This window comes from Zea mays, chromosome 7, assembly GCF_902167145.1.
Source record: "Zea mays cultivar B73 chromosome 7, Zm-B73-REFERENCE-NAM-5.0, whole genome shotgun sequence".
In the NCBI taxonomy this organism is placed as follows: domain Eukaryota; kingdom Viridiplantae; phylum Streptophyta; class Magnoliopsida; order Poales; family Poaceae; genus Zea; species Zea mays.
This window is the reverse complement of record NC_050102.1, coordinates 151,346,541-151,361,548: the sequence shown is the minus strand read 5'-3', so window position 1 is coordinate 151,361,548 and position 15,008 is coordinate 151,346,541. Positions and strand designations below refer to the sequence as shown.

At 40.8% G+C, this 15,008-nt stretch overlaps 1 protein-coding gene and 1 long non-coding RNA gene across 6 annotated transcripts; one reads left to right on the top strand and one right to left on the bottom strand.

Annotated features, from left to right (window-relative positions):
* Nucleotides 1-1,642: 1,642 nt before the first annotated feature.
* On the top strand, nucleotides 1,643-4,499 carry LOC100280401 (uncharacterized). 5 transcript variants are annotated; one of them, XM_035960561.1, is made up of 8 exons: nucleotides 1,687-1,989; nucleotides 2,323-2,381; nucleotides 2,463-2,577; nucleotides 2,687-2,803; nucleotides 2,917-2,987; nucleotides 3,110-3,416; nucleotides 3,495-3,784; nucleotides 3,927-4,499. In XM_035960561.1, the coding sequence occupies exons 3-8, from the start codon at nucleotides 2,464-2,466 to the stop codon at nucleotides 3,991-3,993; spliced, it is 966 nt and encodes a 321-aa protein (XP_035816454.1). In that variant the 5' UTR covers nucleotides 1,687-1,989; nucleotides 2,323-2,381; nucleotide 2,463; the 3' UTR covers nucleotides 3,994-4,499.
* Nucleotides 4,500-7,002: 2,503 nt separating this feature from the next.
* LOC103633118 (uncharacterized) lies at nucleotides 7,003-10,783 on the bottom strand. Its single transcript, XR_556351.3, has 3 exons — nucleotides 10,602-10,783; nucleotides 7,554-7,645; nucleotides 7,003-7,272 (listed from the first exon to the last, which is right to left on the bottom strand). It is a non-coding gene; the product is annotated as an uncharacterized lncRNA (long non-coding RNA).
* Nucleotides 10,784-15,008: the final 4,225 nt, after the last annotated feature.

Here is a 15,008-nt window from a genome sequence, read left to right as displayed (position 1 = left end):
TGTATCTAAATATCCAAGCATAAAGCAGAGACAGATTAAGACTCCTTAGATCAGGATTCCCTAGTCCACTAAAGCCCTTTTTTCTGGGCAACCAATTGCCAGTTTACTAAGTGGTATTTGTGCCTATCCTCATTATCATTCCATAGAAAGTGCCCCATCTGTGAATTAATCATGTCAGCAGCCCATTTAGGGACATTTTATAATGTAAAGCAAATAAATAGGAATGCTTGAAAGACATGCTCTTAAAAGAGTAAGTCTGCCAGCATAGGGCAAAAGTCCCCCTCTCCATCCAGCTATTCTCTTATCTATCACAGGTTGTAAATCAGCTCTCTTCAATTTAGTAAAGTGAAGAGGCACACCGAGGTATTTGATTGAGAAACCCCCTTGTTTGCAACAAAACACTTCTGCAAAACTATTAGCATTATCTGAATCCAAACCAATGGTAAGAAGATCGCTCTTGTCATAATTGATCTTCATCCCTGATATCTGTTCAAAAAAAGATTAACAGCCATCTCAAAGTCTTAGCCTTTTCTAGATTATTTCTAAGAAGAAAAGAGTGTCATCTGCATAATGCAGAGTGGTCACACCACCTCCCATGACCTGAGGAAGAAGCCCAGAAATCAAGTCCTGTGTAGCTGCTTTCTTGAGCATCCTGGTAAAGCTATCAGCTACTAGGTTCAAAAGAAGGGAGATAAAGGGTCTCCTTGCCTAAGACCTTTTCCAGGTATAAAAATGACACTATCCATATCATTTATTCTCACACAAAAAGATTCACCCTGTACCAGACTCGATCCATCTAATCCACTTGGGGCTAAAGCCCCTAGACTGGAGCATGTCCTCCAGAAAATTCCAACTGACCCTATCATAAGCCTTTTAGTAGTCCAACTTAAGAATGACCCCAGCTTCTTTTTGCTTCATGAATAATTTCATGTGCTGCTACCACACCCTTAAGAATGTATCTGCTTTTATAAAAGTTGCTTGATTTGAAACATTCAGCCTATCAGCTACCACAATCAGTCTGTTATTAAGCAATTTAGCAAACAGTGTAAAGCTAAAAATTAATAAGGCTGATAGGTCTAAATTAAAAATCTAAATAAACTTGGTTTCTTGGACTCTTACAGCCCAGGTTCAAGATCAAAGGAACATGGTCACTGACAGCCCTAGATCTGACAAGAGACAAAGGCAAGAGGATATTGTTGGTCAAAAGCAGTGTTACAAAACACTTTATCCAGGGCAGCAAACACATGATGTTATTGATTATTGGTCCAAGTAAAAGACCTAGAGGAATTTTGCGCATTGCAGCTTCCTTCCTTGGTTTCTGGTCTGTGGTTCTGTAAATTTTGCAGACTCTTTTGTTCGATTCTATCGAAACTGTTAGCAAACTGGACCTTCCATGTGGGCCCATGTAATAAGCCCATATCTCTTCACTGACATTGGAAATAGCAATACCATTGAAATTTGTTGCGCTGTGAGATTTCCTTGGCTGTTGCGTTGGTTGTAATACACTAATACCTGTGTAGGAAGTGCCTCAAGCGATGATACAGACACAGGTTGAGCCAATAATAATATCATGAACAAAACACCAAAGTCTTCTTGAGCAGAGGAGGATGAAAGTGACGTGGACGGTTGGGTTAGGTGATGCTTACCTTTCTGGTTTCCTAGAGGCTCTCAAGGACAGGTTGTGATGTCTCTCCATCCTTTTAGTTCCTTGCTTCGTCTCTACTCCCAAACCCAAACCTGATTAATGCCTCGCCTCCATTCCGTACTCTCCTGCTGAAGCTTTTTTCTCTGAAACTAGTATATCCCCCATCTGTTTGGTCCCGACGATTTTCCGCTTTGGGAGCACCACCAAGCTCTTCCAGCTTGCAGGGCTGGAGTCTTTGCCAGGGACAGCAATGGTGCCGACGCATGGCGATACAGCCGGACCGAGCTCCAGCCAGGATGACCCGGCAGCCAGCGTGAAGAAGCGCAACAGCAACAGGCCTCAGTGTAATCGAATCTCTCCTCTGATAAAGAAGCAGAATTCTGTTAATTATTTCTTTATTTCTCCAGCCTGGTTTTTAGTGAATTTGAGGGCTGGGGCTTTTGCACCATAATCAGAATTCGATGTGCTTCGAACCAGAACAAAAAGAAAAAAAAAACTCTCTCTTTCCAAGATTAGGCGATGGTGAATTCATGAAGTTTTTTTTTTAAAAAATGAGGCGATTCATAAAGCCGAAGTAACCTAAACTAATTTATACGATGCTGTTATCTTTGTGGTTTAAATTTGAAACAAGGAGTGGTTGTTATGTATATGATGACTGTATTGTGTTGACTTTGAAGATCATCCGTTTACTCAGCAACAGCTTCCAGCTTGCAAGCCTATACTTGCGCCTCAGACGGTAAGTTTGACTGCCTGCCTATTAACCGTATCTCATTTTCGTTGAGTTATTTCTCAGTGTTTAGAGATTATAAGAATACAGGATGGTGACTATTGCAACTAACCCTGGGCGACGCAATCAGGTCATCCCTGTACTCCTGTTTGTGGGCGTAGTTTTTATCGTGATTGGCCTTGGCTGCATTGCAGCCTCAAACAGGGTAAGTTCGAGCTGTGTGGTGTGTGCGTTATACTGCATATATATAAACCTCAAACCTGATCCCCGGTTCTGAAACCCAAGTTTCCTGCGATTTTCTTGCTTCCAAATAGGTGGTTGAAGTGGTCTATGAGTATGAGACTTCATGCATACCAAGACACATGCTTGGCAACAAAGTCGCCTATATCCAAAACCCATCTATAGATAAGACATGCACATGGATTCTCAAGGTAAACGGTTATCATCAACCAATAAAAAGTGAAAAAAAAGGATTCGAGACATTTTTTTCTTTGCTGTTGTTAGTTGAAGGAGGACAAGGTGACTAATGCTCTTCTCTTTGTAGGTTCCTAGGGATATGAAGCACCCAATCTACGTATATTACCAGCTTGACAAGTTCTACCAGAACCACAGGAGGTAAAAGCTAACGTGGCGTACATTTCCAGTACTGGGTTCCATAGATAGAGACGGCCAAGACCGATGCTCTCGCCTCTGAGCTGAAGAACACGTACATGTCGGGAATGAAAAACCATGCACAGGTACGTGAAGAGCCGCAGCGACAAGCAGCTGAGAGATCCCAAGGAGGCCAACAGCACGCAGCAGTACTGCAAGCCCGAAGCTACCACCGAGCACGGGAGCGCCGTCGTCCCCTGCGGGCTCGTGGCCTGGAGCCTGTTCAACGACACCTACAGCTTCGCCCGGGGCAACAACAGGGCGCTGAGGGTCCACAAGCGAGGCATCTCGTGGAGGAGCGAGAGGGAACACATCTTCGGGAAGCAGGTGTTCCCGAGGAATTTCCAGAAAGGAGCTCTGATCGGAGGAGGCACGCTTGATCCAAGAATACCTGTGAGTGTACTACAGTACCTCTGGAACTTTATTACTGGGGAAAAAAAACAGGGCTGTGATGAAGTCGAAATTCCACAGCTGAGTGAGCAAGAAGACCTGATCGTGTGGATGCGGACCGCGGCTCTGCCGACGTTCCGGAAGCTGTACGGCAGGATCGAGGCGGACCTCCGCGCCGGCGAGCTGGTCACGGTGACGACGCAGAATAACTACAACACCTACAGCTTCGGCGGGAAGAAGGCGCTGGTGCTGTCCACGGCCGGCGTGCTGGGAGGCAGGAACGGCTTCCTCGGCCGCGGGTACGCCGTCGTCGGCCTGGCCTGCCTGCTGCTGGCGCTGCTCCTCACCATGCTCTGCCTCGTCTTCCCACTGTGAGTTGCCACTCGCGAAATGTCGTGTGCTGTCTGAGGCGAAGTCAGTCGCCTCTCCGATGAACTGTTGCGCCTCATTGCTTGCAATGCAAACATGCGTGGCTGCGTGTGGAATGATGGTTGGGATGGTTTTTGGTTGCAGGAAAGAGGAACACCTTGCGCTGCAGTACCCTTTGCTCCGGCCTGCCACGGTGACCATGCATGCCTAGCTAGATCAGTAGACGGTGTACAGATTGAAACAGTTTCTTCTTTTTCATTTTTGATGTATACTCAGATTGAAACAGTTTGTTCTTTTTCTTCTTGGATGTATACTTGGGGTCTGATCGGTGATTTCTTGCGCACAGGAACAGCTATAGGTCGAGCTGCGACATGTAAATAGACACTCAAAGATTTGAGTTGTACTTGTACATTTCTACTAGGGTCTAGGGGTTACAGAGTTTAAAATTGGAATATGACAGTGGATACGAGGGTAACCCCCAATGTAATCGCCAAGTGATTTGGTAGTAGAGCACCGCAGTGTGTCTAAAAATGAGGATTGAAGTTTCTCTGTCGATACTGAGCACCGTTACCAGCCAGCCACTACGCAGCTCTGTTTGGATATCAGTTATATTATTTAGGTGTCACTGAATTGTAGTTTAGAATTGTACGGTCTATTTTCACATAATACAGAGGAGTGAGCTCTCTATTGAGAGAGAGAGTTTCTAGTTATAATTCACTGAACGTTCGGACATTCACATTTCACTTGTATTCCCTCCGTTTCTTTTTATTTGTCGCTGTTGTCCCTCCGTTTCTTTTTATTTGTCGCTGGATAGTGCAACAGCGACAAATAAAAAGAAACGGAGGGAGTAATAGGTTTGCACGGTTAGATGATCTTCTCTGTTGCTTATGGACAGCGCTTGCTTTGCTGCATTTCTATTTTCTTACGCCCAACTTTCAAGTTCATGTTTACCGACTGCTTCCCATTTCTGATAGCCTCTCAGCTCACTGCGTACTTCTATTCAGTTTTGAGACATGCTCTGTCCCTGTGTGAATGTTTGGTTATAACGTATGGTGATACACTAATGGTGCGTTTGGTTGAGGAGTGAGAAAGAATAGAATGACTCTATTCCAATTTTCTGGATGTTTGGTTTCCAATAAAATAAGAGTGGAACGGCTCCTGAATTTTCATATGAAAATTTACTATAAGTAGTTGTAACGCTCCCGCTCCATAAAAAACGATCGAATGCGAGCGCTCTCCCGAACGTGAGCGCTCTCCTTCCTCTCCTCCCACTACACCCATATGGCTCTCGAACCAAACAAAGAATAGAACGACTCCACTCTATTTTACTCTTCAACCAAACAAAAAGTGGAACAACTCTATTCTTTTTGTCAAACGCGGAATAGAACGGCTCCATTCTCAAATACTGATATGGAGCCACTCTATTCTATTTGACTCTCCAACCAAACGTACCGAGTGTGTTTGGTTAGATGTACAAGGAGAGATAGAAAAGAGCGATCATATTTTATGTAGTGTTTGGATGAGAGTCATGTGGAGGTGAGGTAAACACCGGAGTAGCTTTTGATAAAGGCATGATCCTATAAAATCGAGGAGACGGTGTCGCCTCTGCCTTATCCTACTTTAACCTTAAACCAAAAACCACATTCTAAAAGGCTATTTGGTTAGATATTTTTGTCCATTTACAGTGGTATCTATTTCCTTTCTTTTCTGTTTGGTTGGACCAGTCCGTAACGTTTCACATACGGAACCATATCTCTTCGTTACCACTCCTTAGCTAATGTTATACATAACGTTAACTAACCAAACATATCTCACTTTATGTTGCACAGTAACCAATGATAGTTGGATCCAATGGTTTCAAGTCGCTCGACTAGCTAGTCGAGACACCTGGGCGACCAGGCGACTAATCGGGTCCTAGTCGACCTGATCGTCCCTACTGGTCCTCCTGCATATTTACAGGTACAGGACCTATATATACATTATATATATGTGTAATAATGTAATATTGATATATATACACATAGCATATAGCAATATAGCATATAGGAGGCAATATCAAAGTAACCAAATTGCCAAACAAAACAAATATGAATACTAGAACTGGACAATGGCGAGTGGACAATTCAGATTTCAGAACACCATTGAACATTCAGATTTCAGAACATCATAGAAATTATGAATACTAGAATTGTCAGGCACTCAGATCACATTTCAGAATTAAGAATTCAGATTTCAGAACATGAACTGAATATCACTCACTACATAATATATGATGTAGAGTTGCAGACTTACTAGACGTCCAGCCCAAAGCAACAACAGGCCAGCCGCCAGCCAACCAAACCTAACTAATCGTCGACACATTAACTGGATGACTAATCACATTTTGTCGACGACTAATAGGACGACCGGACGATTAGTCGACCTAATAGGGTCGGATACCCCGGTCGCTCCACTAAAACCGACTAGCCCGACCAATCGCGATGTCGGACGACTTGAAATCATTGGTTGGATCCATTCACGTTAACCACTCCCTACAATGAACCAAACACCATCTAAACAAGATTTTTAAAAGAAACTACACCAATGAACCGCTTCAGATCAAAACGAGGATCTGATTCCTTTTGACAGTATTTTAGTGGGACGGGTGCCACCCATACTCGAGGGACCTGTGGATAACCATAAAGATAAACAACATAACATTCCACGGTGTGAAGTTATGCAGCCGTTGCAAGGTAAGGTACGCCCCTCGGGTTGTTAGCTTCGAAGGTGATTATACAGTTCTGAAAGGTGGCATGATCAGTGGTTCAGTAAACTGGCTGCACGGTCTGACGTTTATGCCTTTTGTGTTCCATACTTATCTATTAAGTTCTTATCTCGTAAGAGTGTGTTGGTTTTCCTCCTGGATCATAAAAGTTCGATTTGGGTAAAAAGTTGAATGGAAAAATATCACTTTGGACCATAAATAAGCTAAAATAAGCTATATTATTTTGGGATCACAAATAAGCTAAAATAAGCTATCCAATGCAAGCTTATTTTGGCATATTTGTGATCTCAAAATAATATAGCTTATTTATGGTCCCAAATTGATATTTTACTCTTCTACCATTCTACCATAATTCAGATTATATAATCTAGAATTGAAACAAACAGAGTTTAAGTCAATTTATCCTAGACTTTAGCATGGTTATTAGTTGATTTATTCGTAGACTTGAAGTGACCATTGTAAAAACGAGGAATAATTCGCTGTAATGGTGTTTTTTCCTCGAACCTAGGAATGGACAAACTGGATACAAATTATACAACTAGTCTATTGCCGCACGCAAATTGGATACAAATTATACAACAACTAGTGTATTGCTGCACGCCCTGCGGGTGGTGTTATGTGAGATCTTAATTTGTACATAAATAAGAAATAAAGAACGTACTCTCCACCCATTGCTTCTTCCAGCGCGTCATCATCGTCAAACCATCGATAAAGGTCGTCATGTGCCTTCGGAGTGATGCTAGATGTCAGCAAATATCAAATATCGGTGCCAAATCCATTTCACAGTTATTATGACAACATACCTTGTTACAAAGTGGGCAACTTTGTAGATAACAAAAAGTTCCATGTGCATGATGAGTACGGATGTGATAATGGCAAACTAAGAAGAAAGTATGGGTGTTGTTTACTTATTTGCATGTGACATTTAAACTAATGGAAACCTATTACTATTGCATTTGTTCTTGAAACAGGAACACATGACAGTAATTAATAGTTTTGGTATGCACCTGTTGTCACCAAGCACCCAGCTCGGCATCGCACGCATTCCATACTTGGTGAAGAATCTGCCACCAACTCTTCTAGGGTGTGGTATCCACAACTTGGTCAAAAATTACAGGTAAATAATTTTAGTATGCAATTCAAGTAGTTTCAGTATAGAGTTCTTCATTAATGTGTTGGGGGAAAAGTAAAATGGTAAAAAGCTATGAAATTATGTTCATATATGTTATCGGAACACGTTCTCAACAAGTATGTAGAGATGATGTTCACAATTATTTTTTGGAAAATATACTCACCAAAAACAATAACTTTGTTGTGCATTGCATCTGCAACACTATTCTCCATTAAGGCACGATTGGCGCGCGCAAGCGCTTGCGTATGGGTACTCCTAAAGAGAACTAAACAATCCGACAAGCTATGCAAAAAGCAGGTAAAAACAGAGAAAATTAAAATGGGTGTATTATTGTCAATGAGCATGAGGGGAAAAGAGCATAAATATTAGGTTTACGTTAACTTTTACATGATCTGAAAGAGTTATTATTTTTGCTCTCGAGTCTCCACCTTGTAATTTAAAAATATAAAAGACATAAAATAAAAATCATAGCATGCATGTATTATCGTCCACGAAGTCAGATAACTTGTAAACAAACTCTTTGTATGTGTGCCACCATATGAATCATTGTATTCATATGGATTAGTGTATTTAGCACCTAGTTGAACATCATAAGAAACGATCATAGGAGAAGCACTTGAATGGAAAATGTCAATATACTGATAAACTATGGGGGGCTTCTTTCTTTGGTTCCTCGAGTGGATACACAACAACATATGTGGTTCTTGTCTGTATGATTTTTTAAAAAAATGTATGTATAAAAGTAAAGGGTATTGCATGTAGGACTATTTTTGACAGGGACAAACACTAATATGAATATGTCAATAACATTTTTCCAGTTAGTTAGTATGAACCAAAAGGAAAAAAAGATTACCACATATGGTTTTGTTCATGATTGACCACAATAATGGTGTTGTAGAAAATATAGAAAATAGTGTGTATCATAAGATAAGATTTGTGGAATTTCATATGGTTCCTTTCATGGCTGACTACAATGATGTCAAACATTCCATCCTTGTAGAAACTACAGAATTAGTGTGTACCATAAGATAAGATTTTGGGAATATTGTATCCATTGTATAGTTTGTTTTGGTTGGGTTTTGTGTTGATACAAGGGGATAATTATATTCGATGTCAGTTTTGCATAATGCACAAATATCATTAGTGTCAGCAAATCAACAGATTAAAAATCGAAATTTATGTAAGAAGTACAACAGGGAACTCATGTTAGTATTATTGGTATTGAACTTTAATTATTGTAGAAATTTGTAAACTAAAAGATTGAGAAAATGGGACGTAGAAAGAAACACATCAAGCAACTCATATTATTTTTACTACTAGAAAACTATAGTCATTATAAAAATTTTACAGAGTTATGTAAGATGATTTGCACAAAGTTATGTATTTAGCTTTGGGTAGAAGAAAAGAGAAGAATAATTTGGTATCCTTGTAAAGAACGACAAATGGAAGTGTGAAGATGAGAGATCTATAAAAAACCAGAAGCACTTTGAATGGAGTCGTCTTCTATAGTGATATATTTATGGATCTATTTCCCCCTCAATCAGGTAGGTTGGATATTGAAGCATCTAAGAACCAACCTTCAGAAAGGATCCTCAAAAAAGGATAAAAACAGTTGAAGCAAACTTCAAATAGCAGGGGTGCAGCGAAGATCGCAAAGAATAAATCTGAACAAAGATTGAATGTATATAAATATATTTAAGAGTCTATTCAAACCATATGATGTTGGTTGTAATATGAGATATTTGTAAAAAAAAGATACGAAACAGTACAATTCTAATGTTAGTTAGTGCAATGTTATGGTCAGTTAGTAATGTAAGAGTTTTGTGTGACAAAGACAAAACAAAAATCATTGTGTAGGTAAAATACTTAAAAATTTCGTTGTAGCAGCAAGCACCGCTGCTCAGATTTTGCTATGTGAACTGGCGACTTTGATAATGGCAGTTAGTATATTTGTCTCGAGGTTTGTAGTTGACAGACATGCTTGCTGGAAAGTACTGCTTCACACAGATTTTAGTTTCAGGTTTGGATTTAGAAGGGAATATATAATAGATATTTAGACAGTTAGTATATAGTGTTTGGATTTGTTACTGGTAAATATAATTGTCTACAAAGAATATCATTTTATTTTTAGGTGCAGAGATAAACAACTAAGGTTTGGATTTAGAAGGGAATATTTTTTGGTAGTTCGGTTCGGTTTTGGTTTTTACATCTGAGAATTTCGGTATTCGCTATCGTAATCGGTTTTCATCGTATACTGAACCGAAATATAAAAAAACGGATACCAAACTTTATTAATTCAAAATTTTGACTATTTGATTATGTGAATTAAATGTGTGATGCAATCAAATTGTTATTCACTTATTTATATGTGATGTATGATATATCTTGAAATATTTATACCCATATAATTTTTACTTTTTAAAATTGTGTGTAATATGTTGTCTTGTAGCCTTCTTGTAATAATTTTGGTATTCGGTTTAAAAAAACCAAAGTAAAAAACCGAAACCAAACTTATCGATTTTTTATATTTTAAAAACCGATCGGTTTCTAATATTTGAAAAACCAAAGTTTTTTAAAACCGAAAAACCGAAGCCCTACCAACAGCTTCTTCTCTGGCCTCACCACTCTTGCACCTACCCAATCAAATTTACTGTTAATCACTCGTTAGTCATCTGCTAATCCGTACTCCTTGCCCGCCACCAAAACCAAAGAGTTAGCGGAAACGTACGGAACGAGCAAGAGATGGCTGAGAAGTTTGCTTACGGCAAGGAATTGAAAGATGCTAGCTAGTTTAATGGACGAACGAATGAATATTTTGGAGGTCATGTCGTAGTAGGCACTAGGCAGTGGAGCAATGTGCAAGCAGTAGGTACAGTTGCATGGGCCGGGGAAGAAGAAGACGACGACGGGGGAGCGTACATACCACCGCATTGCTTGAGGAAGGCAACGGCGGCGAAGAAGACGAAGAGCAGCCGAGACGAGTGAAGCGAGCAGTGAAAGAGTGGCCGAGACTGTCAAGGTTGGCGAGGACTGCGTAAAAGCGACGTCCGAAACCGGAAGGAGTGAAGCAGCATGGAAATGATTCGACTGCCTGCTGGTCGCCCTTTTCTCCTTTGGCAATCTTGGCACAGATGCTTGCTTCGTGCTCGTACCAATAGATGAGATGCTGCATTTGCTTCAACCAATGCGTTGGCATGGATACGAAGTCTCTGCTGTTGCTTTTGTTGGCATTGCTGCTTACTCAGTTCTGCACAACTGGTCCTGCCTCCTTGGAGTGTTAGTGTGCCCATTTTGCTTGTACGTCTCTGCGTTTGGCAAGAAAACACCAGTTCCTCTGTTGCTCTATTTTCCTGGTCGCAAAGCAGAGCAAACTATCGGCATGAACCAATATTAAATTATGTAGGTCGTGTAGCTATAATACAGCACTATAATTGCATAGGCAGGCGAATGCTATCAGCGAGGGTAAGCTTTAGACAGACACTTTAGTCAGAAATTGGTGCTCCATGCACGGTGACTATGGAAAATCAGCAAGAATAAGTTAGAACTAAGAATTTTTTATAACAGTCCTAACTCATTTATGTCCACTCTATATAACACCATCTTTCGAATGCAACTAATTTGTCTCACAATAAATAAATTGGAAGTCTATTTCTCTCTTCTGTCACCCAATGTCAAGATGGGGTTGTTGAATGTCTTGTCTGGTACATTTATGTAGCGCCTCGGTTTTTGACTCCAAGGTTAGAAACCCTAACTTCTTGATCCCCATTAAAATCTAAGCCTCATAATTATTTCATTTCTCATATGCACAAACCATGTTTGCTAGTAGCACTTCGCTCATGTAGTCTCATCTAGCATCTCATTTCACACCTAGAAAATCCCTTATATATGTGTATATATATAGAAGAGAAAGGAAATGGGAAGGGAACTGAAAAAGAAAAAGAAAAGGGAAAACCCCATCCATCGACTGGGTCAGCCTCAGCCCACGCCCACGGCTCCTCTCCCCACGCGCCCGCATCTCCCCTCGCCCGCAGCCCATCTCTAGCCCACCTCCCTGTGCACGCCAGCCCACACCCTCTAGCCCACCTCCCCGTGCACGCCAGCCCACGCCCGCGCTCGCTCTCTTGTTGTCGCCCGACCCCACCTGCCAGCCCGCGCTCTCTCTCGCTCTCTCTCGTTCTCTCGCTCCACCGCTGACAGCTCGTCCACGCCAATCAGCCACTCCCTCCCTCGCCCGCGCACAGCATCAGCGCGATCGTCGCCGGCCGCCGTACTCTCTCCTCCTCCTCGCCATTACTCGCCCGCACAGGGAAGTTTGGCGCTGCTTCGTCCCCGCCCGCTGTGCTCGTGTCCTCGCACGACATCGCCCTCACCGAGCCGTCTTTTCACGCCAGGGGTTATACATGCTCTAACCCATAAGCAACACTACGGGTGGGTGTTCGGGTTACCCGAAAAATTTCGGGTCGGGTAATTTAAATTTCGGGTTTTGAGAATCGATACTCGAATTTACAACGGATTTTATAATACCCGAAATTTTGGGTTCGAGTTTGGGTATTTTCGAACTACCCGAACTATTGTATTAGTTTCATAAAAACACATGCGCCCTATTAAGATAATATGAAAACATAGTTTGAATAATGATATGCATGGACATAAAAACACATGCAATCTACGATCACAAGTCATACACACTTACACATAATTATAGATGGAAAAAATAATAATTAAAAATGACATGAGTACATGACACATGAAAATTCATGTATTTCGGGTACCCGATTATGATACTCTAATTAATCGAAACAAATTCGGGTTTTGCAAGTTGCTTCCTGAAATTCCCAAACGAAATTCAGGTTTCGGATATTTCGAGTATTTCAACTTCAGATTTTGGGTTACAGGTTTTTTGCCTAACAAAAAAACCTAACCGTAAGCAGCACCCTACCTTTCTCTCAAGCTGATAGCATCGAGACATTTGTCATCGGTGTGGGTATGACAGCACTGAGTGGCATTCAACAAGGTGTCAAGGTGGGAACCGAGCAGAAGTATAAGGTTATCTCCAACGACGTCCCCCTAAATTATATCTCCTAAAAAATATTCTTTGTCCTTTACGGTGCACTCTAAAAAATATGTCATCTATATCTTCTTCATCTACAGTAACGTTCTCTAAATTCGGTCATCTATATAAACAGTGTCACCGGACTTCGTATTCTATATTTTTTATATCGGACGCACAGGAAAAAGATCTCGTCCCAGTATTAAAATACGACCTATATTAATTTTGGAATACGATTTTTTATATCCGACGCACAGGAAAAAGTTTTGTTCGCAGGTCTCAAAAAATAAAATACTATACATATTATTTTCTTCGATATTTAGCCAACATCGCCCATTCTTATTTTATGCACAACCCTTACCAGACCATTTATTTTACAAATGTTTCGAATCGGACATATGGAAAATAAGTAAATGGCCAACCGTATTTGCCAACAATAAAAGTGATAGTATGTACAGTCCAGTTCCAACCGATGGTGTCCAAGTGTCTCTATCCTTTGTCGTGACGCGGGTGGGAGCAGATAGCGGACGCTTTCAGAACATGTCTTCAACAGCGTCTTTTAAATTTCATACCCTAAAAAAATTCTTTGTATTTTATAACACGCTCTAAAAGATTCTGTTCTCTATATCTTCTCCATCTCTAGCAATAGCCCCTAGATTCGGTCCTTTATATGTACAGTGTCAACAGACTTCTAAAAACTATAATATTTTATCACGATTTTCCATAAAATCGTAATTTTAATTTCTCATGCTTCTAAAAATAACATTATAAATTTTGTTTTGAACTAGTAATTATAAATCATACATGTTTAGAAAACAATTTACGGAACTTTTTAATATACATTTGTGCCTTTTTGTATTAAGAAACAAAAAGTGTTTATGTACGTTGAAATTAGATTACAATGAGCTAGTTTGAAACATGCTGTTGTCTGTTGAGGATCTAGGCCTGGGAGATGGGCTCAACGACCTGCGACGCGAGGAAGTGGGTGGGTCCATAGGATGCGCTGCATGATGGACAGTGAAGGAAACACTGAATTTAGCGTGTACGATGCCCTGCGCTAAATTTATTGGAGTAGATGCAGTATCTTGTTGGACGGATACCGAAGGCTACGATGCGCTATATGTAACGGACAGACCGCTTTAGCGGCTGTTGCTGGAGGCAGCCTAGAGTCTCTGGCCACACACACGCTATGTTTATCGGACCCTTTACCGTATGTTGCTAGAGAGGCAAAGGAGCCCGCCGTTAAAGGACAAGACCATTGAAAGCATCTAGGCCCCTAGTTGGTTTTAGTGATTAATGACAACGTAATATTATATGTGACTAACGTATGTTTTGCAGAGACAAATGGTAAGTTAGGTCGCATTACAGTAGGGGTGGATAACGAGCCAACTCGGCTCGGCTCGTCCGAGTTCGAGCTGGCTCGTTAAGCTAACGAGCCAGCTCGGCTCGGCTCGTTAAGGTAACGAGCTACAGAGTCAGCTCGGCTCGGCTCGTTTAGCTCGCGAGCCAGAGCAGAAAAAAAAATAAAATATACATAATAATTATTTTTTAGTTAATTTAAAATTAATTTAACAATAGAAAATAGTAAGTATACTTATAGTTTCACAAACCACGTCAATATAACAACAAATTAGCACAATTCATCACTCATTACTTCACAATTCACATACATGTTCATCAGTTTAACTCATAATTATATTTGCATACACCAAATTAACACATAGACATAGTTCATTAATCATTAGTTTAATTCATAGGTTATAAACACCTCACATATATATAACATGTTCATCAATTATTCTGTAAATGATATGCATATATTTTTGTTTTGCTGGAATATGGTAGCTCATTTAGCTCGCGAGCTGGCTCGTTAATGAACCGAGCTGGCTCGTTAACTAACCGAGCTAGGATGTCAGCTCAGCTCGTGAAAAAATTCAAACGAGCCGATCCGAGCCGAACTGACCATGAACTGAGCGAGCCAGCGAGCCACGAGCATTTCGTCCAGCCCTACATTACAGGTAGAAGTACTACAACAGTGAAAACAATCCCAGAGATAAGAACTCGAAGCGACGGCTAAAACGACGAAACAAAAGGTGAAGGACTACGGAGTCCGAGTGTCAAGGAGATGTGGACACTCGTGATTTAGTTAGGTCTTTTATTCTCTTTTAGCCGTACTATAAAGAGGGGTTGTCGATGAGTAGTTTGACCAAGAGAGTTCTAGTGTAGTGTTGGTGCACAATCACACTCACATACAGTGCTAGGTGTCATTCTAGAACTCAC

Excerpts from the sequence above, each read along its gene's own strand:
- LOC100280401 (XM_008653154.3), top strand. The coding sequence starts at position 2,242 with ATGCTGTTATCTTTGTGGTTTAAATTTGAAACAAGGAGTGGTTGTTAT. Across the intron at positions 2,578-2,686 it reads GCATTGCAGCCTCAAACAGG|GTGGTTGAAGTGGTCTATGA; the intron begins GTAAGTTCGAGC and ends GCTTCCAAATAG. Across the intron at positions 3,785-3,926 it reads CTCTGCCTCGTCTTCCCACT|GAAAGAGGAACACCTTGCGC; the intron begins GTGAGTTGCCAC and ends TTTTGGTTGCAG.